This window comes from Peromyscus maniculatus, chromosome 17, assembly GCF_049852395.1.
Source record: "Peromyscus maniculatus bairdii isolate BWxNUB_F1_BW_parent chromosome 17, HU_Pman_BW_mat_3.1, whole genome shotgun sequence".
In the NCBI taxonomy this organism is placed as follows: Eukaryota; Metazoa; Chordata; class Mammalia; order Rodentia; family Cricetidae; genus Peromyscus; species Peromyscus maniculatus.
Window position 1 is genome coordinate 7,114,331 of NC_134868.1, and position 26,819 is coordinate 7,141,149.

The 26,819-nt window shown below is 37.6% G+C and overlaps 1 protein-coding gene across 11 annotated transcripts in view; it reads left to right on the top strand.

Moving 5' to 3' along the window:
• Window positions 1-26,819, top strand: part of Psd3 (pleckstrin and Sec7 domain containing 3) — a 539,468-nt gene that overhangs the window by 437,461 nt on the left and 75,188 nt on the right. For all 11 annotated transcript variants that reach the window (XM_076553255.1, XM_076553257.1, XM_076553256.1 and 8 more), the window contains one exon: window positions 18,920-19,113. In XM_076553255.1, the coding sequence (XP_076409370.1) occupies window positions 18,920-19,113 (194 nt within the window). The remainder of the gene's footprint in view (window positions 1-18,919; window positions 19,114-26,819) is intronic.

The following is a 26,819-nucleotide window of genomic DNA, read 5'->3' on the forward strand; positions in this document are numbered from 1 at the left end:
GCGCTTGTATGCACCATCTCCTGGTTTTTACAGTATACCCATCACTGTAATGGACACTAGTAATTTCCTGCTCACCTGGGTTTTGGCTTCCGCGTCACCTTCGACTTCACCCACAACTTCCCTAGCCCTGGCTTTCAACAGTGTCCTCCCGTCCCCATGCTGCTGCCACTCAGGCGTATTGAAACGTGCGTTCTGTGAGCCCCCTAAACAAACGTGTGTGTGTGTGTGTGTGTGTGTGTGTGTGTGTGTGTGTGTGTCTGTCTGTCTGTCTGTCTGTCTCTTGCTGCTTTCTGCTACATTAACTGACTGAAGCATCCCTGTGCTGTAAAGCTTCAAGTAGGCCCCACACATTCTGTCTGAGGCGTAGTTTATCACACACTGTCGTCTTCACACAGTCCTCCTTTCAACTAAGCACAGTAAGCAGGAAGTGCAAACAAGTGACTTCCAAAAAATGTGAGAAATGACAGAAGCAGCTGTCTGCCTGGACAGTCACCCAAGGTTAGGGCATCTATCTTTGGCCTAGAGGCCTAGCGTATCTGACAGACTTTTCTGTGAAGCCGGATATTCTGAAGGGCTGGCCCGCCTTGTCTTGGCAAAGTTCCACAGTCCTTTCTTTTGTGTCCTGCTTGTCCAATTTGGACAGCATGCTGTCAGCACTAGAGGCAAGAGAATCGCATTCTTGAAAGGGGATCCTACATGTGTATAATTCAGAATATAACTAAAAGATGTTACAGATGTGTTCAGAACATAAAGGAAAGATGCTGCTGATGCAGAATTTGTAAGATTAATGTACATTTAAGTATGAATTCTTTTGATGTTGATTTTAGAGCCTTAGAGGAAACGAACATATAGAATTATGGACTGCTATAGTAACTAAAGGGGTCTCAGCTGTTAAATACAACTTTTCTCTAATGGTGTTTTGTGGCGCCCTAGAATTGCTAGCAGATATCTGAGGGATCACTCTCCTTGGGAATATGAGTGAGGGAAAAGGCACGTGGCAACCAAGTAACAAAAAGTACTTCTATGTAGTGATAACACCCTGTGCTACCACCACCTGTTCACCATGTCTGAGTGAGGGGCTGTGGATCGAAAAACAAAGACAAAAGACAGCAGGTCACTCGCCTCAGCAGAATGCTGAATGTTTATTGAAAGAGGGAGGAAACCTTAAATACAGGCTTACAGCACAATGGGAGAACCCCAGAGGGCAGAAGTTCGCTACTGACGTTTTACAATCTTGCATCTAAGCTGTTAATGCCCAATATGCAGGATACACAAACAAGGAACTTCCCTTAAGCATTCAGGAGGGTGGAAAATGGCAGGGAATTAGCATAGGGAGGGCATTAAGGTCAAGGTCGGCAAGCAAGGTGGCAGCTACCCAAAATGGGGGCGGGGGGGGGGGGGTGTCAGGGCCCTACACTTCCATTATGATCTTTTTAAAATGTGACTAAAGTTTCACTAAATATTTTTCTTTTTTATATATGCATTTACAAAGTTTGGGGAAGTGTGTTGCTCTAGCATAGAGCCTTTTTTCTCTGTGTGAGGAAAACCGAAATCAGGCCGCATTCATCTGTAGGCCCAAAGACATTCAGCTGGTAGCATGGCAAAGCCAAGGTTTGTTTCCTCTGATGTCAGGCCTGGCTTACCTATAGGTACATAGTCTTATGACAGTCCTTATGGGAGGGCAGAAATAATATCTGAATGTTTTTATGTCAGCCTTTGGTAGAGTGCAAGTGAAGAGAGTTTACATAGGTGTGTAAGTCCCATCAGATGCTCACAGAATTACTGATATTACCAGGCAGCTAGAGAGTGAAGACCAACCACTCATCTGCTCCATTCTGTATGTTCTTCTTCTGGGTCTGGCTAAGTGTAGAGTACAAGACACAGATGTGACTATGGAGCAAGTCTGTTCCTAATGAGAACAAAGTGAAGGGAGGAGCGGCCACTCCAAGAATGAAAGTTTAAAAATTGTGGGAAGTCGGCACAGAGTTAATCTGGCTACTGGAAGAACTCAGCCACCTCACACAGAAAATTACATTTCTTTGTCTCCGTTCCTTTGCTCAGTTGTTCGTTAGTCATAAAGCGTCTATCCGTTGAACTGCTTTGTTCTATGAAGCTTTCTGGGAATTCAGAAAGAACAAAAGTCTGTATACCACTGTGGCATTTTCCTGAGCTTGAAGGCAATTTAGAGTTCAAGTTTTCAAACATCCCAGGGAGTGGGACAGAGATAAGATGGCATTTATAACTAGTTCTAGCCTTGTTTAAAATACACCCACACGGAGATCTTCAGAGAATACAACTAACAATGTGGCAAAAAAAAAAAAAATCAATATATTCAGAAGAAAAAATAATGAATTTAATGCCTTACCCTCTATGATCGTTGTTATAACTATACGACAGCTATGTTTAGGAATTACAAGGAGTCTTCCTTAGAATGTATGTACTGATGGGTGGACCTGGTCTCACTCTAATGAAGTCACAATGTAACCCATTTTCAGTACTGAACTCCCGGGTTACACTTCTGTTCTCACTGCTTTGCTCTTGCTCCTCATTTTAGGTCTGAATAAACATTTTATAGCTATACCATCGAATAATCTTTGCTACTTCCTATTATCCTACCAACTCATTTGTGACGAGACCATTTCAAAACCTTTGCCGTCTTTCCCTCCAAATCAACCCGTATCTTGTCTGCCCTCAAACAGCCCATTACCCTGGCTTGCTGGCTGGTGTAGTGGCACATTGGCTCTTTGTGTCCCTCTGCATGGATTAGGCTACCCATGCACATTTGAAAATACCGCTTCAAAGACCAACAATTAGACTTCTTCTTTCTTATGAACTTTAAGAGTGGCTGTTCTTTCTGGTACCATTGTTGCTCAGAGAATAATTTACTGACACCAGAAAATAGAAAAAAACCTTCAAGACTTCTTTCCACTTCTTTACTACTAGGTCTAGTGTGTGTGTGTGTGTGTGTGTGTGTGTGTGTGTGTGTGTGTGTGTGAGAGAGAGAGAGAGAGAGAGAGAGAGAGAGAGAGAGAGAGAGAGAGAGAGAGAGAGAATGGCATGTGGTATGAGTGTGTGTTTGTGTGTGTACTATGAATGTGTATATATGTGTGGTATGTATTTGTGTGTGTGTGTGTGTGTGTGTGTATGGTGTGACACTGTAAATGTGTATATGTGTAAGGGGGGTGTGGTATGAATGTGTGCACTTGAGTGTCCTGTGAGTGTGTGTATGATGTAAGGGTATGTGTGGTGTGAGTGTGTGTTGTATGTCTGTTATGAGTGGATATGTGCTTTAAGTGTGTGTGTATATGGTATGAGTGAGTGTGTGAGTGGGTTTAAGTGTGTGTGGGGTATGTATGGTGTGAGTGAGTGTGTGTGTATGTGTGTGTGTGTGTGTGTGTGTGTGTGTGTGTGTGATATGTCTGTACACACACTTGCATGTGTACACCTTCCCATGCATAAACATGCTCAGGGAAGGGGTATGGCCGGCCTTGTCTATAAACCTTTTCTGAGAGTTAGAGAGGAAGCTTGAGGGATGGAGAGGACATGAAGCAGCTTGCCGCCTGTCCTTGTAGCTGAGCACTCTAATTCTGTTTCTCACCTAAGGCTGTGATCTGAACTTGATTGCTACTCCCATTTTTCTTCATGATCTCTTAGAGTCTTTTTTCCAAGAAATGAATCCTTAAAGCCTTTTTGTCTTGTTTTTTTTTTTATTTCTTTTTCATATTTTACTTAACTGAGTATTGATTCTAATTTTCAGTAATAATACAAAATAATTAAAATGTAACCTCAGTTGCTCTGTGGGAAATAGCCATCCTTGAAAAACAAATCATTTTGTTTTGCCCAAGACACTTTTCTTTTATAATTCAGACTGACTTAGATGTGTCATCTTTACTTATGAAGATAATTTCTTTCATTTAAGGTTTTCTTTTAATCATTTTTTCCATGTAATTCTCCCTATGGGCTTTCCTACCTCCTCCCATCAGGATCCTCTAGTAATAAAAATTGAAATTCCTTTGCCTGCCTTTGGATTTTAAAGTAGTGTTCTAGGGCTGAAGAGGTGGTTCAGAGGCTGAGAGCACTACTGCTCTTGCAGAGGACCTGGGGTTGATTCCCAGCACCCACACGGCAGCTCATAAATATCTATAACTCCAAGATCTGAAATCCTCACACAGACATGCATGCAGACAAAACACCAATGCATATAAAATAAAAAATAAATTATTTTTAAAAGTAGTATTCTAAAGAAAAGTATGTTTAGCCTCATTAAAAATTTATTGTTGTTATTATTATTATTATTATTATTATTATTATTATTACTACTATTAACCAGAATCTCATGTAGCCCCAGCTGGTCTTTACCTGCTTTTGTAGCTGAGTATAACCCTGAACTTCTGATCATCCTGGAGTGCTGGGATTGGAGACAAGCTCCACCACACCCAGTTTCAGATAGTACTGAAGATCAAATCCAGGGCATCATTCAGGCTAGGCAAACACTCTACCAACTGAGCAACATCTCCAGCTCTTGCTCAGAATGTTTTTACACTGAGATAAAGTTATTTCCATAAAAAGATAAATCACAGTAGTTTCTTCTTTGTGTCATTGCTTTTGGGGGGGGAGGCTTATGTTCATATTCCTACCATAGTAGATACTGCATCATGTGTCACTGTTGGTAAATTAATATTTCTAACACTAATATCACCAGAGCTTTAGTGGACTGAAGATAGTGTTTACATACAGGAGGAATATGAGCAGAGTACAGTGGCATACGTGTGTGGAAATGTCATGAAGAATCACATTATTTTGTACACTTGAGAAGATTAGTTGAATGTAAAATTAACAGATGGCACAGTAATTAAAAACTGGCATTTAACTTAAGATTTTGGACAGAAGAAAACAGATCATCTGGAATTTTGTTATCTAGAATTGGTCCTGAGCATCAATTGGTCTTCAATGTTTAAAAAAAATGCAAAGCTTTGGGGCAGATAATTAGAGAAGAATTCCTAAGACAACTCTATAAAATGTCATTTTATTATCCTAGATCAGAGTTCACACTTAACATTTACATAGAAGTAGAGTTTTTTTTCTCTCTCAGTGAAAATGATGCCTTTTTCAAATGTATATAATTTAGGCATAAAGGAATCTGGAGTAATTTGCCACCAAATTCTTCACTTTCAAATGGTAAATTCAGGAGGGAAAGGGAAGAAAGACAGGGTATGTGTTTCATGTGTAAATGCTTTCTCTGAGTGATTGGATGGAGATGGACCCTTGGGGACTTAAGAGTTCCATTGTGAAAACCATTTTAGCATAGATAAGCTGGCCTTGAAAGAGAAGCTCCCTTCACTTCACATCTTAAGTGGGGAGCATGCAAAGTCACCTGCTTGGCCAGTAGATGGAATGTGACTACAAAAGCAGGTTTGGAGTCACTGAGGCAGGAGAGATGCTGGGGGCTGGGTTGTGAGGAAGTGTTTTTCTATATGCTGGCCACTTAGGATTTGATAACATCTATAGCATTTGCAAAGCTTTTGGTATTTAGAAAAGCATAATGTGAAAAGAAATACAATAAGCATAATTTCTACGTGACCCACAGAATGCATACAATGATTAATGCCCTGAACATGTTAAACAATATTTGTTTGGGTTTTATCATTTATCTATCTCTACATCTTAATATGCACACTTAGATGTCTTTTCAAAAAGTGAGAAAAAATTGCCATATTAATAAAATTTGCCATATCAATAAGGCTAAAGGAAGTTATTTGCCTATTAAAAATTCCTAGTATGTTTTTGGAAGTCTCTTACGGGGTTTGACCTCAATGTGTTTCCAAAACCTTTTTCTTTAAAGAAACATATAAAGGCCTCCAGTTAGTCTAGAAAGCTACAATACAATTGTTAAAAATGGATTTTTATTTAGACAGTGAAGTTATGAGCCCCCATCTTCTCCACATCTGGCAGCATTCTTACTGATATTAAAGGACACCCCACAGAGCTCAACACTTTTAGATAAAAGCACAGCCATGCTTTCACAATTTAAAGGTCTATGCCAAAACAAGCTATTTTTAGAAATAAAATGCAATGTTTTTCATACTTGCAGCAATGTTTTGAAGTTTATCTGCATGCTTTGTTTTTATTTTTGGTAAGTGATGAGGGCAGATCCATTTTAAACTCCTCCTGCCTTATGGCATAATAATGTAGAACAGTAGAGAACCCATAATAAGTCATCACTGCTTTAGTAAGTTCATGCCTTAATTTCCCAACTATCATCTGGTTCAGTACATCTCAGTAACCAACTTAACAATTTACTCTTGTATTGAACCACATTTACCTGCTGTTTTGAAGTGTTTGGTTGATTATTTTATAAACTCATTTAAATATAATTCCATAGTTTTAACAATGAACTCTAGGATCTAACAACTGCTATAATCCATTACCCCATTTCTACCGCCCCTGAAAGAGTCCTCATGTTGAAAAGCCAACTTATTTCATATGAACTCCTCTCTCCTTTTATGACTATACAGTGATCTGTATACAACTGTGCTGGGCCATATATGACATATTTCATTTAAAAGATGCTCCTCCTCATGTGTTATGCATCCCTCTAGGTAGTCTCATCAGTGTGATACTACCCAGCAACGTCAGTGCTTGATTTGATTTTGATATCTATTAAGTGGGCACTGAGTATGCCGTGAGGAACATATCCAGGCATTTCCTTCGTGGAGGAGAGCTGAGGTTTAGCTTCCTCTGTCTGTTGTGTTCCACATGGATTCCTATGGGTGAGATGATACCCAGTTAGGGACGTCCTCTTGTAGTCCTGTAAATTCTGCCTTCTGTCTGGATCTTGGTCTAGCTTGTAGAGCATTCTGAGATGAAGCTCAGAAGTTATGGTGATCACAGCTGTGACTTGAGATTTAGAGCAGGGGTTGGTACCCCATTTCCTTCTTTAATGTTTCTGGTAGAAGAGTATATACACAGAGCAAAGTCCTGAAGCTACTGAATTTTGCTCAAGCCTACCTGATAGAGGGAAAGAAAAATGTGCACTTCAATCCCAAGATAATCCCTGCCCAACCTATAGGGATAATGTGTAAAAATTGAACCTGGCACAAGAACCTGGCACTTCATAAGCAAAGACTCACTTAACAGCCTGAGATCAAATCCTGAAATTCTAGAAGACTCCCAACATATATACTTTATCAGTGCATTACTTTAGCTTATTTAGTGTACTTCTTTTACCCATAGCACATTTCTAGATATAAGGAAAAAATAAAGAGCATACAAAAATCAGAAAACATAATTTGAAGAGGCAGAGGCAGCATCAGAATCAGAGTCAGATATTGCAAGAAAGTTAGATTTGTCAGAGCCAGAACTTAAAACAATTCTGGTTAAGATACTAAGAACTGCAATGGATGAAGTAAACAGCATGTGTGAACAGATGGGAGATATTAGCAAAGAGATGGGAGCTCTAAGGGGAAAAAAGTGAAACTATATATTAACAGACTTGGTAGGGTGTTTGGGCCCATTAATAACATGGATCTGTGTCAGAAAAGACTGTAAACTTGAGGCTATATCAAAAGAAATTTCTGAATCTCCAAAGGGATGGGGTCCAAGATTTAGAAACAGAACCGAATACCTGAGAACTCAACAACTATGGAAGGTGTAACATCCTGACAGCATGTGGAAAAGAAACAAGAGAGAAGGGAAAAGAGACAATGAACCAGTAATGACTGAGAATTTCCCACCAATGTCAAATGGCAAGCCACAGATAGCTCAGAAAACATGAGGTAGAATAAATTTAGGGAATGAGGGAAAACCCAACATTTTGGCATCTCCTTTCTACCTACAAAGCAAACCTATTGTTAGCGCAAGGAAACTTGTTTGAAATGCAACTACACATAGAAGCTGAAGTAGCAGGATGGAGTAAAACAGACTGTGATGACTGATCCTGAGGAAGAGGACGGAAGTAGCTGTATCAGTTCAGCCGAGAAGACTTAAGAGCAAGAAAACTTTCAGGAAGGAAGAAGGTGTTTGATGATAATAATAGAGGAGTCTGTTCTCCAGAAAGCCCTGATGGACCTTAATGTGTACATCTAACAAATGTCCCCGTTGGTGAGTCAAGAGCTGATAGATTCTAGACCTTACACATGAATTGACTGATCCAGCAGGCTAAAAGTCAAAGTGCAAAATTGTTCAGTTCTCCTGCACCATCAATTAATATCAGATATAATTGATATCTGTTAGTAAATTCGTATAGTAACAGCAGAATTCATATTAGTTTCAAGGACATGTGGAATATTAACCAAAGTTGGTCACACTCTCAGTCACAATGAAATACACCTTAACAATTTTTAATTGGAAAGCTTAAAATATTGCCCTCAGACTAGAATGGACTTAAATTAGAAATGAACAACTAAATTGTAAAATCCCCTAAAATGTAGAGACTAAGCAAAGTGCTTTTAAATAGTCCATGAGTACAGTTACTCTGAAGAGAAATTAAAATGGTTCTAATCTAAAGGAAAATAGAAACGCATCTTATTATAATGTGTGTGTTGTAGTGAAAATATACTTAATCACTTAGTGACTTATGTATAGATAAAGGCATTTTAAATCAGTGATTGAACTTCCCACATTAGGAAATTAGGGGGGAAAGATCAGGTAAAGCCAAAATAAGTAGAAAAGACAAAGAAGTTAGTGCATAAATTAACGAAATTGAGAACAGTAATTAAGAGAGTTAACTAAAAGCTAATTCTTTGAAACATAAATAACAAAAATGAGATCTAGCCAGTGTTAACTAAATTAAAATTATTAATTTTAGATATGAAAGAGGAAAGATAACTTCAAACTATATGACACTTAAAGGATTTTAAAGAGATATTATAACCAGCTCTATGTTTGATGGGAACAAATTCTTTTTTTTTTTAAGATTTATTTATTTATTTATTTATTTATTTATTTATTTATTTATTATGTATATAATGTTCTGCCAGTGTGTGTGCCTGCAGGCCAGAAGAGGACACCAGATATCATTATAGATGGCTATGAGCCACCATGTGGTCACTGGGAATTGAACTCAGGACCTCTGAAAGAACAGCCAGTGCTCTTAACCTCTGAGCCATCTCTCCAGTTCTGGGAACAAATTCTTTAAGGGCACCACATCTAGATGGTATTTCTGGTAAATCCTGCCAAAAATTTTCCCAGTTCTTTATAATCTCTCCAAGAATATAGAAGTAAACAGGAACACCATTCTTACATCCTGCAAGTGTTGTAACCACAAACCAGATAAAATCATTAAAGCACAAAGTCAGAACCCTCAATATTCACAGATCCCATAAAACAATGTAGTTAGTCTTGGGATGAGAAACTTAAAGTTCACCTGTTTCAGCCCAGAAAAGGAGGGAAATAAAGCCATTTCATCTCACCACTGCTCTTCAGTGTCATTTGGAGCTCTTCCTGATACACTACAAGAAGCAAAAGGATAGGTAGACAGGTCTAGAAAACAAAGAACTGCTTGTAAGAATTGATGGGAACAATTTGACATCTGTTCAAAATGAATAAATATAGCCCCAAAGTGCAGCACTTAGGAATAATGTGAATACGGGTGGAAGACAGTTGTCTCATATTTCTGTCATCCGTGTTGATAAGAAGTGTGGAGATGTTGTGAGAGAAAAGACGAGCCTCCAGCAGAAGATCCAGGAAAGTTTTGATAGTGTTGCTACAAATAGCGTTTCTGTCGCAGCCATCACAGACCAATGTAGTCCATGCTTAGGATCCAAAGACGGCGGCACCAGATGACGGCGGCCACCAGATGACGGCGACCACCAGATGACTCCAGCCTGCATCTGGGAGCAGGCTGAATTTGTACCCCTAGAGCCTGACAAGGCCAATCACTGACCTTTACAACACTAATAGTACTTGTTTTTCAAAATAGAATGTTTTAGAACCTTTATTCTTGGTATTCTGTTAAAAAGTACTGTTTCTGTACTTACAGTTTTCCTGCTTGAGTATATTTTAGTTTTTAATACTCAAGTATCAGAATCTGTAACCCCCTCTAACAGTTCTGTCCAAAAGAGTATAACATGTGTCATTAAAATGTCAAATAGTAAATTATAAAAGTATGAGAACTAATTGAAAATTTTGAGGTGTTTTTATTGATATTTATCCAGAATATTGTGCTAATATATATAATCATTATAGATTATTATTATAATTACTTTTGCACTGAGTTTTTAGAAATTATACCAAAATTGCATTCATAAAAATGCGCTGTAATAAAATTTATTTAACGCTCTCTTTTTTTTCCTCTCAAAGTATCTTATCCTCTCTTTTTTTTGTAATGGTGTGATCTGTGGTTCACCCCACAGTTGGTCACAGATAACCAACTGTAACCACAGAGGAAGGACCATTCACATCTCCTTTGAGAAATATGAGTCCCTGTATACATTGGACCTTCTCAGATGATTTGCAGATATCATTGACATATTCCAGGAGCTATTTATTCACCTTTGTAGTCCTTTGCTGTGTGATTTAATTGAATCTCTTTACCTGGTTTTGCTTGTGCTGCCCATGCTTTTGGAGTCCTACCTAAGAAATCACTGGCCAGACTGATGTTGTGAACTTTGCCTTGTGTAGGTCTTATTGTGCTTAAGTCCTTCATCCATTTGAGTTGACTGAGTGCTTTTTTTTTTTCTTTTTCTTATATAAGGGTCTAGTTTCATCTTTTACAAGATAACAGGCAAGTGTCCCAATACCTGTTTTTAAAGAGACTATTCTTTAGTGTGAGTTCTTGTAGATCAAAATCAACTGACTACAAATACTTAGATATACTTCTAGCTTTCCACCCTATTCCATTGGTTGATAGGTCTGTCTGATTTTATTACTAGTTTTGATTTCATTACTGTCTTGTTTTATTATAATACCATTATCATTTATAGTTGGACTATAGCCATGCTCATGGATTTGGCAAACCATATATTGAAAATTTTTAAAGAACTGTGTACCAGTATGTATTTATCTTTTATTCTTATCATTGTTCTCACTAAACATTACATAATAACACAGCATGTACATTGTATTATTGGATATGTAGTTTATGTGCAAATACAACTGCATTTTATGTAAAGACCTTGAGTACCCATGAGAAATCTTGAATTCAGTTTTCCACAGATACTAAGGGAGCACTGTTTATCAAATGAGGGCATATGATGCCTACTGTTTCTTCTTTTTGTTCTGTATTTCTTATAGTTCAGAGTGTTTTCTGGTTCCACAAGAATTTTAGGCTTCTTACTATGTATTTTTCTGTGAAATATCATTGGAATATTCCTTAAGAGATTACTTTGGCTCTGTAGCTTTCTTTAGGCAATACAGTCATTTTAATCAATTAATCTGTGCAGTCCATAAACAGGGAATCTCTTATCATTATTTGTATATCCTTCCATTCCTTTCATCAGTGTTTTTTTTTTTTTATTTATTTACAGTGCACACATTTTATTTTCTTGTTAGAAACAGGCCTGTTATTTTTATTTGGGAGGAAGATGGATTTCTTTGTAAATGGGATTGTTTACAATGTTTACCATTTTTTTATTTCATAGAAACTTAATTTTTGTATGTTTACTTTCTAAGGTACAATTCTATAAATTTGAAAGTTCTGCGTTGTGTTTATTGTGCTGATTTTTAGTTTGTTTTGTTTTGTGGTGTTATGTCCTTAGAATTTTCTTTTATAAAATCACACCATCATCAGAAAGACACACTTGTACTACTTATTTTCCTGTATGAGTGCCTTTTATTTCATTAGCCTAGTTGCCCCGGCTAGAGCTTCCTAGCATCATGTGACTGACATCTTGTTCTTTATCTTGCTTAAAGACTTCCATCTTTCCCCTTCTGATTATAACATTTGCTTTGAGCTAAATGATCTGCCTGAAAGATAGAAATTGCCCTTCTAATCTATGAGAGATTTATAGTACAGTTATTCTATAGTAGATTTTTGATGTTATTTAAAAACACACTTTTTAGTATAAAAATGGAAACATAGAAACCAGATAATGCCTTTCCTTATGTGAATAAGTAAGCTGAGTATATCTGTACAATTATAGTGCCCCATAATAATACATGCAAAACCAGTGGTTAACCAGTAGTATGGAGAATGGTAAGTGTGTTTTGCAAATGTTTGCCAATTATTAATCATTCTGGAAAAGGCAAGATTGTAGGCAAAAAAAGATAGATCAGTTGCCTAGGATTGGACCTAGTTTTAAAGAGGGCTGTAGATATTCATATGACCCCACTAAAGAAGCACGTCAAACAAAGGAAGCAACTCACCACAATAATAATTGTCAGTGGGAGATCCATTTATGAATGCTAATGTAAGGCAAAGACAAACAAAAAGCAGGATATTAGCTAAGAAACCATCTCTACTAAAATACTTACAAAAAATGGAGTAATTTTGTATAGATCGCTGAGAGGCACTACTTTAACTCATCATGGTTAGTTAATGTCTGAAGAACTGAAAGGGGTACATAACCTAAATTGTATTCTCCCCACCCTGAGCTCCAACCTCAATTTACTGGCACAACACAAGACAAATCCAAACTGAAAATAATTTTCAGGATAACTGACCAGGATTCTTCAAAGTGTGAAGGTCATAAAGGACCAGGAAAGGTACGGGATTGCTACATCCAGAATAGAATTCGGAGGCATACCAGGGATGATGGTGGCTGAATCTATTATGGGATCCAGGATATGAACCTGGGACAAAAAAGTAGATGCATGGAAAAAGCTGGTGAAACCTGAAAAAAATGTCTCCTTAATCCATAGTATTTTACTAATGTTAATTTTTTTCGTTTAGAAAATGTCACTGTGGTTATATAAGACGCTAGCTAGCAGGAGAAGCTGGACATATGGAAACTCGATGTACTGTCTCTGCAAATCTAAAATTATTTCAAAATAAATGTAAAATATGAATGCTTAAGAGTTCCAATTTTAACTTAATTTACCTCTCAGTTCCTTACAAGATACCATTCGAGAACAAAGGCTGCTTTTCTCCATCCTTCTCATAAACTGCTTTTGAAAGAAATTTTTTATTTATTTAAAATATTTGGGGGTGCTAAGTTTGGATAAAAGTTTAGTAAAAGAGTCCAGTCAGCATTTAATAAAGAAACAGGGCAGATGACAGAAATGAGACAGACCTACTATACTGTTTAGTTTTCCAGCTCCTGTGGAAAACTAAAACTAAAACAGCAGATCCTGTGAGTAGCTTTCTTCTGCTGATTTCATTTCTTTATTGACTGAATATTGGCCATCTGACCTGTTGACCTCTTCATAGTTGGGGTGTGTCATGATCTCAGATTTAAATTTTCTGTGCTTGAATACAGAGATGTAGAAAACAAGGCAAAGCAAATAGGAGTTTCTCAGTAGCTGGTGGGCTGTCCCATGCCTCTGTGATAGTTGGGAAAGTAGCACCTCTTGAGACACCAAAGAACTATGGAAACACTGCCCTCCCCACGCACTTGCAGCTGTATCTGGAGTTTGGATGCTAACAGTGAGCCTGCTTGCTTGCTAGACAAAGCGGAGTTCTGTTCTCTGGGCTCCATCTATAGGTATCTATGGCCTTCTGTATACCTGTTCTTCTGCCAGGGTCAGTATAAGCGTGCAGCTTAGAGTCCTGACCAGTCCCCCCACTGCCTGGAAGAAGATGACCAAGAAGCCATCGTGGCAGAAGAAAGCAGAGCTGTGAAGATTCTCCAGTCATATCTTCATTATCTCTTAATTACTAAATCTGTAGCTTTGGGGATTTATTTGGACTGACTGAGTCTGTTCCCTTATCTGCAATTAAAAATGCTAATATTGGTCTTACATAATTGTTGTGATCACTAATACTTGGCACATAGGAGGCTGTTATTATAGTGCTTATATTTAATTAAAAATCAGAATAATGCATTTTTTAAATTTTAATTTCTTTTATTGAAAATAGATTTTTTTCCTCATAGTATATCCTGACTATGGTTTCCCCTCCTTTGACTCCTCAAGTTACTCCCTACTGCTCCTCGCATCCAAATCTACCCCCTTTCTTCCTCTACCTAGAAAATGAACAGGCTTTTTCTAAGGGTTAGCAATAAAATAAAACAAAACAAAACAAGATAAGACAAAACCTAACATCGGAATTGAACAAAACAAACAGAAGGAAAAGATCCCAAGAGAATGCACACGAAACAGAGAGCTACTTGTTTGCATACTCTGGAATCCCATAAAAACGCTAAGCTGGAAACCATAATATATACACAAAGGACCTTATAGGGTAAAAAGAAAGAAGAAAAAAATATGTAAGATAAAATAAAACTAAAAAAATAAGATAAAATAATAATAAAGAAAAGCTCTGAAATAAGTATGAAACAAGGAACCTCCAAAGATTCTGTTGAGTCCATTTTCTGCTGACCGTCTACTGCTGGGACACAGCTTACCCTGGAGAGTAATTTGTTTCCCCAGGAAGACTCCCTTGCAAGAAGCTAAATTTTCATTTGTATGTGGTTATCAGTTGGAAATGGTTTCTGGGTTAGGGATGGGGGCATATGTCTACTTCTCCTTTCAGCTCTAGGACCCCATCTGGTCTCATTCTCAGGCTCTGTAAATTCATATGACCATCTATCCTATTGATTTTAGGGGGCCTTGTTTTATTGATGTCCTCTGTTCCCTCTAGCTCTTATATTCTTCTTCCACTGGATTCACTGAGCTCTGAGGAGAGGGATTTGGTAGAGACATCACTTTTAGGGCCGAGTGTTCCAAGGTCTCTCATTCTCGGCATAGTCTGGCTGTGGGTCTCTGTATTTGTTCCCATCTGCTTCTATAATGATGACTGAGCAAGGCACTGATCTATGAGTATAACAATGTTGTTAGGAGTCATTTCATTGTACTTTTTTTTAATATATAAGAACAGTAGTGTTTGATATTACCCTAGGTCCCTGGGCTATGTAGTCCCAAGTTCTTGGTCACCCAGAGTCAGGTGTGGGTTCCATCTCAGGGAGTGTGTCTTCAGTCAGATCAGATATTGGTTGGTTATTCCTACAAGCTTTATACTACCATTGCACCAGCATACCTTGCAGGCAGAAGAACATCATTGTAGAATAAAGGGTTTGTGGCTTGGTTGGTATGTACGTTTCTCCTTTGGTAGCCTCCAGAGTTCCTGCCTGTACCAAAGATGCTGTTCCTCTGTGTCAGGAACAACTCTACTTCTCTGTGTTCAGTGAGTTGTGTATGTGCTATTCCAAACAATGTGGTCTTGCTTTCAGTTTGTGGAAAGCAAGCTGTAGTTTTTGTAACAGCCTGTTTCGGTTGGGGTTTCCCATAGGACCTCTTTAACCAACAAGTCAATTAGATGGAACCCAGTCCTGGTTTTGGAAGCTTCTTTTGGTGACAAGAGATGGCCAGCTGGGGCTCTGTCTCCCCCAATATTTGATGATTTCATTTAGATTGCCTTCATATATGTATATATTTTAGGAAGCTGCTATTGTGTTAGGCTTCCATACTACCTCACAATATTTCTCCATATTCCCTTCTTCCTCCCCCTCACCTCTCCAACGCTACATTTGATCTTACCATTCCAGTCTCCTACCCATCCATTCATAAGTATGAATTTATTATGTTTCCCTTTCTTAGGGAGATCTGTCTGTAACAACCTGCCAACACACACACACACACACACACACACACACACACACACACACACACACACACACCCTTACTCTAGACCTAACCCCTGTGGTTCTACAGATTGTAGCTTAGTTATCATTGACTTAACCACTAATATCCATATATAAATGAATACACACCATATTTGTCTTGGATCTGAGTTACCTCACTCAGGATGATATCTGCAAATAAGGATATTTAGAATTTTTTCTTTCCAATTTTTATCCCCTTGATTTCTTTCAGGTGTCTTATTGTTCTAGCTAAGACTTCAAGTACTAAATTGAGTAGTAATGGAAAGAGTGAACAACCTTGCCTTGTTCCTGATGTTAATAGAATTGCTTTGGGTTTCTCTCCATTTAAGTTGTCTGTGTGCTTTCTGCAAACTGTCTTTAGTATGGTGAGGTATGTCCCTTGCATCCCTAATCTCTAATCAGGACTTTTATTATGAAGGGGTGTTGGATTTTTGTTACAGGCCATTTCTGCATCTCATGAGATGATCATGTGACTTTTGTCTTTCAGTTTGTTTATATGGTGGACTACATTTATTGATTTACATATGTTGGACCATCTCTACATCTCTGGGATGAGATGTACTTGATCATGGTGGATAATCTTTTTGATGTGTTCTTGGATTTCTTTTTCTAGTTCCATCTATTTACCTGTGAATTTCATGATGTCATTTTTTTTTTAACAGCTGAGTATCACTCCATTGTTCTTGGATTCTATTTGCAAGTATTTTATTGATAATTTTTGCATCTATGTTCTTAGGGGAAATTGTTCTGTAATTCTCTTGGTTGGATCTTTATGTGGTTTTGTTATCATGATAACTGAGGTTTCATAAAATGAATTGAGCAGTGTCCCTTCTGTTTCTATTTTGTGGAATAATTTGAGGATCATTGGCATTAATTCTTTGAAAGTCTAGTCCCGGGCTTTTTTTGACTGGGAGTTTTTTAATTACTGCTTCTATTTCAGTAGTGGTTATGGGTCTGTTTTATTTAGCTTTGTTAAGTTGTATGTATTGAGAAAATTATCAATTTTTTTTTTTTTTAGATTTCTCATTTGGTGTACAGAATTTTTTAAAGTATATCCTTGTGATTCTCTGGATTTTGTCTATGTTTGTTTCATGCCCCCCTTCCTAATTTTGTTAATTTGTATATTTTCACTCTTCCTTTTAGTTAACTTGAATAAGGGTTTGTCTGTCTTGCTGATTTTCTCAAAGAACCAACTCTTGGTCTCGATTATTCATATTATTTTTGTTGTTGTTTGTTTCTATTTTATTGATTTTAGCCATGAGTTAGATTATTTCATGTTGCCTATTCCTTTTGGGTGTAATTTCTTCTATTTGTTCTAGAGCTTTCAGGTATGCTGTTAAGTTGTTAGCATGAGATCGCTCCAATTATTTCATATAGGTAATTAACGCTAAGAACTTGCCTCTTAGAACTGCCTTCATTGTTTTCCATAAATTTGGATATGGTGTTATTCATTTTCATTCAGTTCTAGAAGGTCTTTGAATTCCTTCTTAATTCCAGTCTTGACAGTTCAGTTTCCACGAGTCTGTAAGCTTTCTGTTGCTTCTTTTGTTGTTGTTTAATCCGTGGTGGTCAGATAGGATGCAGGGTGCTGTTTAAGTTTTCTTGTCCTTGCTTTGTGTCCAAGTACGTAATCAATTTTGGAGAAATTCCATAAAACGCTGAGAAGGTATCTTCTTTTCTATTTGGGCAAAATATTCTGTAAATATCTGTTAGGTCCATTTGGTTTATAACGTCACTTAGCTCCAGCAATTGTCTGTTTAGTTTTTTGTGCAGATGGCCTGTCTCTTGGTAAGGACGGGGTATTAAAGTCTCACACTATCAGTGTGTGAGGGTCAGTATGTGATTTAAGCTGTAGTAGTGTTTCTTTTACAAACTTGGGTGTCCTTGTGTTTGGAGCAGAGATAATAAGAATTACAATGTCCTCTTGGTGGTTTTTTTCTTGATAAGTATAAAGTGTCCTTCCTTATATCTTTTGTTTAGTTTGGTTTAAAGTCTGTTTTGTTAGATACTAAAATAACTACACCAGCTTGCTTCTTAGGTCCATTTCTTTGGAGTGTCTTTTTCTATTGTTTTTACACTAATGGGATGTCTGTCTTTGATGTTAAGGCATTCTTTTTGGATGCATCCTGTTTTCATATCCATATTGTTAGCCTGTGTCTTTTTATTGGGGAAATGAGACTTTTGATGTTGAGAGACATCAATGAGCAATGTATGTTAATTCCTGTTATTTTGTTGTTGATGTTATTGTTGTTGGTGTGGTGGTTGTGGTGGTGGTGGTGGTGGTGGTGGTGGTGGTGGTGGTGTGTGTGTGTGTGTGTGTACTTCTCTTTTAACTTGATGGTCTGGGATTATTTATTCCTTGTGTTTATTGGGTATAGTTAAACTCTTTTTTTTTTTTTTTTTTGGTTTTTCGAGACAGGGTTTCTCTGTGTAGCTTTGCGCCTTTCCTGGAACTCACTTGGTAGCCCAGGCTGGCCTCGAACTCACAGAGATCCGCCTGGCTCTGCCTCCCCAGTGCTGGGATTAAAGGCGTGCGCCACCACCGCCCGGCATATAGTTAAACTCTTTAAGTTGTAGTTTTTTACTTCTATCACTTTCTGGAGGGCTGGATATATAAATATTCTTTAAGTTTGATTTTATTATGGATTGTCTTATTTTCTCCATCTATTGTGATTGAAAGTTTTGCTGGATATAGTCTGGGCTGGCATCTGAGGTCTCAGAGTTTGTAGAACTTCTATTCAAGCTCTTCTGGCTTTGAGCATCTCCATCGAGTTATCAAGTGTTATTCTAACAGGTCTCCCTTCATAAGTTCCTTGGGCTTGTTCCTTGTAAGGTTTAATATTCTTTCTTTGTTCTTTATATTTGCTGTTTGATTATCATGTACTGGGGGGACTTTCTTTTCTGGTCTGCTCTATTTGATGTTCTTTATGCATCTTGGACTTGATAGGCATCTTATTCTTTAGGTCAGGGACATTTTCCTATATGATTTTTGTTGTTGCTGTTGAAAATATTTTTTGTTCCTTTGGCCTGTGTTTCTTCTCCTTTCTCTATTCCTATTACTATTTCATTCCGTCTTTTCATAGTGTTCCTGATTTTCAAAGTGGTTCTTATGAACACTAATCAACTATTAGCAAACAGGGAGTTGATGATTCTAAATAACTTTGTTTATTGAAAGTTTAAGATAAGCTCTTATTTCAGTCTTTGTGTTTTCTCCCTTACAGAGATGATGAAGAGAAAAAGAAATCTCCCTCAGAAGGTACTGATGAGAAGGCTAATGGAACACACCCAAAGACCATCAGTCGTATTGGGAGTACAACTAACCCATTTTTGGACATTCCTCATGACCCAAATGCTGCTGTATACAAAAGTGGATTTTTGGCTCGCAAAATCCATGCAGATATGGATGGAAAGAAGAGTAAGCATTGTTATCATTTCCTGTTATATTTATTTCACCTTTGGGCTCAAATTTTAAAGTGAATTCATCTGAAATAAAGCCAAGGATAAAGAAAATTATGTCTATATAAAGAAGTATTCTTGAAGTTAGGCATTCAGTCTTAAATCAGAGACTCACTTTAGTGCCTGATCAAAGTCATTTCAGAACTCTAGAAATGGAAAACTGCTCATAGATGACTTACTTCCCTGGTTCTCATTCATTTGTGTATCCATGGCTTCAACACTATTTAGCTGTGAGTGGGATGGGCACAGACCCTGTCCTCGTGGATTTACATTTCCAGTGGTTGGGGATAATTTGAATAGCACATAGAGTAATCAGTGACATATGGTCCCAGAGACAATGAGGAAAGAAATTCATACCAAGGGATATGTGGCCTTTGGTAAGATGAGAAGGTGAAACGCAGGGCAGCACCATATGATTAGTATTGGAAAGCTGAAGGAGTCATATTTGATGGCTTCCAGTTTCTCTGTGAATCATAAAGTGTGATCTTTAGGTAGATAAGTGCTGTTTGGAATTTGAAAAGAAGGAAATGTGTTCACATAGTTAAAATAATCTTTGGAGAGAGTGAATAAACCAGTTTGATGTAGCTGAACAGCTAAGGCAAGGTTTATGCGTGCTCAAAATTAGTAGACTTTACCTCCTGGGTGCCTTCCTACAGACAGAACATGGAGTGAGGAAGTGGGCAGTTTTGTGCTTGTGCCTGGGCACTTTTCTCACAGTATTACCATATTCAGTTAAATTGCAGTGGCTTTGATACTGTCATACATTGCTGAATGGATTTCTTGATGTTTCCATAATCTGGGAGTACCTCTACCACATTTCCTGTGGACTTCGTAGACTAGCCAGACAGGCTTAATTTTTTTGACAACATTGTGTGTGATCCCTTTAGTTCCAAGTGACACCAGTTAAAACTAGCTTAGGAAAAAGACAATCCTGAAGAAGGAAGATTCCTACCAGTGCACACTTTTTATTTATGCCTCTGTGTAACTTTGTATGTGCTAGCTGTATTTTTTTTTTTTTCAAATTGTCTGCATTGCAGCTGGGCACATGCCTCTTAGCCAGCTGCATATAATCAAAATTGACAGGAAAGAGCTTTCTAATTCTTTCTGACTTTGAATTTAGTATATTATAGGGGAGGACTGTGTTTGCCTAACTGAGGGGAAAAAGCACTGTGACTGACAGCACCCGCTTGGCTGCAATAGTAAGAAGAAAGATCCCTTAGGGAAGAGTATGGTACAGGTCTCAGAAAAGGAGTTGTTGGCAGTCATCAGTAGACAATCGTGTCTTCATTTTAACATGTGCATGCATCCTTTCCCATGCACCAAATAGGAATAACTTGCTAGTTAGCCAAACATGTTAATTTCCATTTACAGCCATAGATACACCCCTTTCTCTGCAACTTGCCATATTCAGCTTCATCGTTCAGGTCATATTCAGCGTCAGCTTTCAGGTACAGGTGTGATTGTTTCCTCCAGTCAGATATTTATGTAGTTTCAGTCCTTGGGCTAATTATACAGTAGAGACTCATCTGATACAACCGGTGGTAAAGGTAATGGAGGTTTAAAAACAAAGAGAACAAAATACGTCCATTTTGAAAGGCCTGTTCAGGAAACTACTTTAAAATCCAAGGTGTTGGCACATGCTAGAACCCCAGCATTTAGGAAGCAGAGGCAAGAGGATCGCAAGTTTAAGACCTGCCCAGCTGCATAGTGAGTCCATGGTCAGACGAGACTACACGGTGCGTTATGTTACATCTGTGAGTCTGTACCAGTATGCCAGTACCGCCTAGTTCTCTGAAGATGTCATTGCTAAATGTTCATGGCCAGACCGGACCACACGGTGCGTTATATGTTACATCTGTGAGTCTGTATGTGTGCCAGCACCGCCTACTTCTCTGAAGACAGTGTTGCTTATGTCTTTAATAAGGAAAACTTGTGCCAAAGTTCTACTGAGGTATTATTTTCTCCAAAATATTATTAACTTTTCTTGAAAAGACCACCTGTTCATTCAAGATTTGATATCTTTTAGTTTTGAATTGTTTTATGGGCTCAAGCTTTTAAGATTATGTGTATAATTTTTCATACGAACAGATTTTAAACCTTGACGATTTTATTTCATTTTTTGCCTTCTAAAGTATACTCAGAAATTATACCATCAGGAGATTACTAATGATTTCAGTCAAGTCTGTGTATCTCCCATAGAAGTATGTGTTTACCAGAACCATTAAATCTAACATTAAGAGAAAACTTTGAAAAGTCAATTTGAAAAACAAGATGTATCTTTGGTATTTTGTCAGACAGAATTAAAAAAAAAATACAAGCTCTTGTTACTTGTGAAAACCAAGAAAGTGATTACATACTCAAAATACATTCCACATGATCAAGGTCAATAATAATTTAACAATAAAAATAATTACTCAATGTTGAAACTTTATCCCAAGCACTTCATGTGGGAACTCATCTAACTCTAACATATGAAGCAAATGCTATCATCCACTTGCAGAGAAATGAAGTCATGTGACTCAGCTTAGCCCAAGCTTTAGCCAGTACAGAGAAATGACAAGCAGACAAACACCCAATTCTAGCTCCTTGTGGCTTATTGTCAAAAGGAATTTGTATGAGAAAATATGACTGGAAAACAGTTGAATTCCACATTTTTTTGTGGTGGGGGACAGTCTGTTACTTCTATGGCATGCATTTGAATGACTAAAGGTTTTAAGTAGGAACAGCGGGCTCTTCACTTGCCAACCAGTACTTTTTAAATATTGATGAGCATGAATTTACTCAGTCATCTTCTATTGACCATGGTTTCTGCAGATACTTATAGCCTCATGCCAGCCTGCCTCACAGTAATTGCTACTTTTCTGTCACCAGTCATTTGTTATCATGACGCCTCAGTTCACTGACATCATGTATAAGGAAAGTAGAATCCTATGTAATATCACAGTTCTACTTTTTCAGTAAAAATATGAACTAATGAAGTGCTTAAATAATTTTATTTCAAAGCCCGTATTAGATTAGGTGCAGGTAACTAAGTATTTCTCCAGAACCCAAGACTATTATAGATTATATATTATAGATAATATATTCTGTAAAGATATATTAGATACAAGCTGTAGCATCCAAAGCACTTACATATGGTTGTGCTGTTTAGAAAGGAATCATGGTTTGTAATTAGTGAATATAAACTTGTTACTGATTACAGTATTAACTGAAGCATATCATAAAATATTAAAAGTTGAGAGGAGGAAGTATGCTGTGGGCAGGCCGACTTTCCCATGTAATTAGGCATAAACAACCCGATAGGGTGGAAGAGAGAGGACAAAAGTGGAGGTCTCCGGTACTTCTGAAAGGCTTTTGTTTGATAGAAGAAGTAATTTATACAATAAAAGACAGCAAAATGCTTCTGTAAATGGTGCTGAGGCTTTGTGTGTGGGTGTACACATGTACACATGCGTGCCCTGTGTATGTGTATATGTACATGTGCTCTCTTTGTGTGTGTCTTTGTGTAAGTGTGCAATGCATTTGTACCTCAGTTCTAACATGAAAATCAATTTCTTAGAGATAAAGATAAGAGCTCAAGAAACATAGCTTTAAGGTTTTTTTTTTTTTTTTAAACAGATTTATTTATTATGTATACAGTGTTCTGCCTGCATGTCTGCAGGCCAGAAGAGGGCGCCAGATTTCATTACAGGTGGTTGTGAGCCACCATGTGGTTGCTGGGAATTGAACTCAGGACCTCTGGAAGAGCAGTCAGTGCTCTTAACCTCTGAGCCATCTTTCCAGCCCAGCTTTAAGGTTTTTAGAAGAAAGTATGGAACAATACTTTATAACCCTTAGGTAGAGGATGCCTTAAGACTTAGAAAATCACAAATAGAAAAAAACTGATCTATGTATATCTACATAGATGGATAGATAGATAGATAGACAGATAAATAGATAGACAGACAGACAGACAGACAGACATATTATATTCCCCATTAGAATTGAAACTAGGTGTCTTGAAAGCTAAGTACTTGACCTTCCACAGAACTTACCTTTAACCAAAGAATTCTTTATATTGTAATTTTCTCCTAAAGTTTTAAAAGTTAAAGCATAGTTTGAAAAGAAGATGCATATAGCATTTTCAGTGATTCAGACCTATAGTATACATTTAGACATAATCTTAAATTATTTAGGGAAAAAAATGATCCTTTTTTCTTTTTTTTAACTTTTATTGATTCTTTGTGGTTTTCACATCATGAGTCTGATCCTGTGTTTTTCAATGGGCTAAAGTCAGGACAAGCCAATCTCACAAGGAAAAAAATTACTCAGATTATTTAAGGGTTTTTTATTTATTCTGTATTACAATTTAGTCAATCATGATAGAAAGTCAAAGCAGCAGGAGCTTGAAGCTTTTCACATTGCAGTCCCAGGAAACAGAGGAATGAATGCTCCTAGTGTGTTACTTTTTCTCCATTTTGTACAGTCCAGGATCTCCCATCAAGGGACCTGCCTCCTCTCCAGCCACCATGAGTCTTCTTATATCAATTAATACAACCAAGACAGTCGTTCCTAGGCATGGAAAAAGGCCTATCCCTCAGAGGCTTCTGGATCCTGTCAGATTGACAACACTAACATATAGTAGAATTTATATATTGTCCAGATTGATTCTATAGTCTCCAATCAAAGGAATTATGAAATAGAAGTAGAGGGACAGGGAAGCAGAAAAAAATCCATTGTGTTCTTCTACAGAGGAAGAGAAAGATACTGCTACACAGAAAACAAAACAGTTGTCACCAGTTATATATAATTGAAAAATGAGGAGGAAAACTATAAACATATGAAGTAAAAGTCATACTAATGAGCTTGACTGTGGTAATTCACAATGTATATAAATATTAAATATCAGATGATACTTAGTACAATTTTTATTTGTTAGTATTTCCTTAGTAAAGCTAAGGTGTTGTTGTGGCTATAGTTCAATTGATAGAGTCTAGCCAACCATGCATAAATCCCTTGTTTCTATTGTCAACACCATGTAATTCAGGTGTGGTGGTGCAGGATATTCTTAGTAGCATATTGATCCCAAGGCCAGCCTCAGCTATATGAGACCATGTCTAAAAACCAGTAGTTAAACTAGGAAAGAAATTGGGGGTGGTGAGACAAGATCTCACTGTATAGTTCCAGCTGGCCTGGAACTTGGTATGTAAATCAGGTTGGTAGGACACTCACTGGTATCTGCCTGCCTCTAAGTTCTGGAGGAAAGCTATATGCCACCATGCCCAGCTAAGGAAAAAAAAAACTTCACTAAAGCAACAATGTCATCAGGATGTTCCTTTAAACCACAGAGGACAATAGAAATAGAAGTTAAAATTCATAAGATAAAGATGATTATGCCTGCTAAATCCTCATCTGTCACAACCAATAGCCACAGAGAAGGTTTATGATAGATATAGTGAAGAAACAAATGCTTCAGAGTATCATGTTGGCTAACTACCAGGAGAAATAGATCAAATGTTGAAAAGTAGATTCTTTTCGGGAAAGGAACTAAAAGGATGAATCATAGAAGTTTCATTACTTTAGTAATTTTTAAGTTTTTAATTGTTGCATTTTCACTGTTGATTCTGCACTGATATTACTAATCTTGGATATCTTATGGGAAATATTTTTAAATTGCCAGCTTTTTAATGCTGAGAGAACTTGTGATGGGGTGCATTTACAGTCTTCTTCACTGGGCATGCAGGTGACTGGGCAGAATGCTCAGAAAGCCAGGGGCTTCCACTCTAGAGGGATTTGCGCAATTGTCTGTCATCAGAAGTTCTGAAGATTCAGTCCTACATGGCAAATGTGAGAGAGTCGGTGATCCTGAGTCACACATACTGAACACAGAGTTATAATGGCAATGCAGGCAGAAATCGTTGCTATTGTATAACATTGGGAACAGCGACACTATAATTAAGAGATAATAAAAGGGTTTTTTTTTTCTCCATAAGACAGTTGTCTCTTGTAAGAGAGATACTCATTTAAGAAAAGACCAAAAAAAAAAAAAAAAAAGCAATTACTTTAAAAGAAGGCTAAGGTCTCTCCCCCCCCCCCCCCCCCCGCCCTCGAGTTTGCTATTCTGTGGAAACTGGGTAGATAAGAAGTGTTGGCTGTCCACCCAAGGCCAAGAGCTGTGCAGTGCAAGAAGCCATGGATGAGTGGAATCGTCCTTTGTCATGTGACAGTTGAGTTTGGTGAAGTTTCATGAATGCCCCTTTACAGTCCCACATTCAAACCAAAAAAGTATGCTGTAGGTTAAGCTCCGTTTGGATGGCTGTGTCTTTAATTTAAATCTACCCTTTTTGGCAATGAAGTTAGTGAAAGGAGGCCACCCACCATTCTCCTCAGAAGCAGTACTTTTGACAGGGAACAGTGGAACATAAACTGCCAATCTTTCAGGACCAAAAAAGTCTGGGTACAGAGTCTCTGACGTATTTCTTGCTGGCAGAGAAATGCAGGTTTCGCTGCATCTGATTTTTAGAAGTTCTTCTATTTTTGCTGTTTACCCTTTAGGTTTAGTTAACATTTAAGAGAAGGAAGAAAATAAGTTCTGAATCTCTGTTATGGTAATTTAATGCATGTATTGAATTCTAAGTAATTAAAATTGAAATTAAAAATACTGTGTGGGAAATGCACAGTGGTGTTCGTAGGCTCTGGATGCAAGAAGCCCTGGACCCAGTCCCTAGCACCACCAATGACAACATAAACAGCTGCTGAGTAGTTCCCGGGACCTCAGAGCGTCCGTTTCTAGATCCCTCCGCTCTGTCTGAAATTGTGGACAGGAATAACACTGTAAGCTAATGCCATTTCCCTGTTCATTAAGCAGGCATTGTGAACTGTTGCTACAACGTTTGCGTTTTGAGTGCTGCCGTACATCGGCATGGATTTCTTTTTCCTTCTTTTGAACTTAATGGATAGACGATCTCTTCTTAACACAGGTCCTACAAACTCAACATAAGATTCTTTTTTCTTTCTTTCCTCTTAAAGGAAGCACTTTGCACTTTCGCCTTTTCATGTTCAAGCCGCCAATGGCACTACTGTTGTGCTCTGGGGTTCTTAGTAAGTATAATAAGGCTTCCTTGAACAAAAGTGCAGAAAACAAAACAAAACTACAAAACCCAGAGAGTAGATCAGAGATGGTTACTGAGGATCTAACTTTGTAAACAGAATGGTTATTTTGGACAAGTTGATGATCAAAAAGACCCTGGGCTGACTTGATTGGGATTGTATTGCACTACTCAGAAAAACGTGCAATTTAAAATTTAAGAATTTCTAACTTCTAGAATTTTCTACTTAATATATTCTAATGGGTAACTGAGACCAGAGAAGCACAGCTACAGAGAAGGGTGGAACTAGTTCCCTAAAAAAGTTAATCATGGCAGTAAAACTTTATGTATGAAATTTAGAGTTTTACAGAGCACCAAATTAAGAATTTGACCTTAGAAATGAGATAGGTCATTGATACATTTTTAAATTTTTCTGAGCACTAGATTTGTGCCAGTAATACTCTTGGAGGGGAAGGTAGGAAGAGTCAAATATATCTGAGTAGGTGTCATTTAAACTGAGCAGAGCACTAAGTTGCAAAAGGAAGGTGATGAAATCTTTTGTGATAGAGATTATGGATGACTATTCCAACAGCGAACA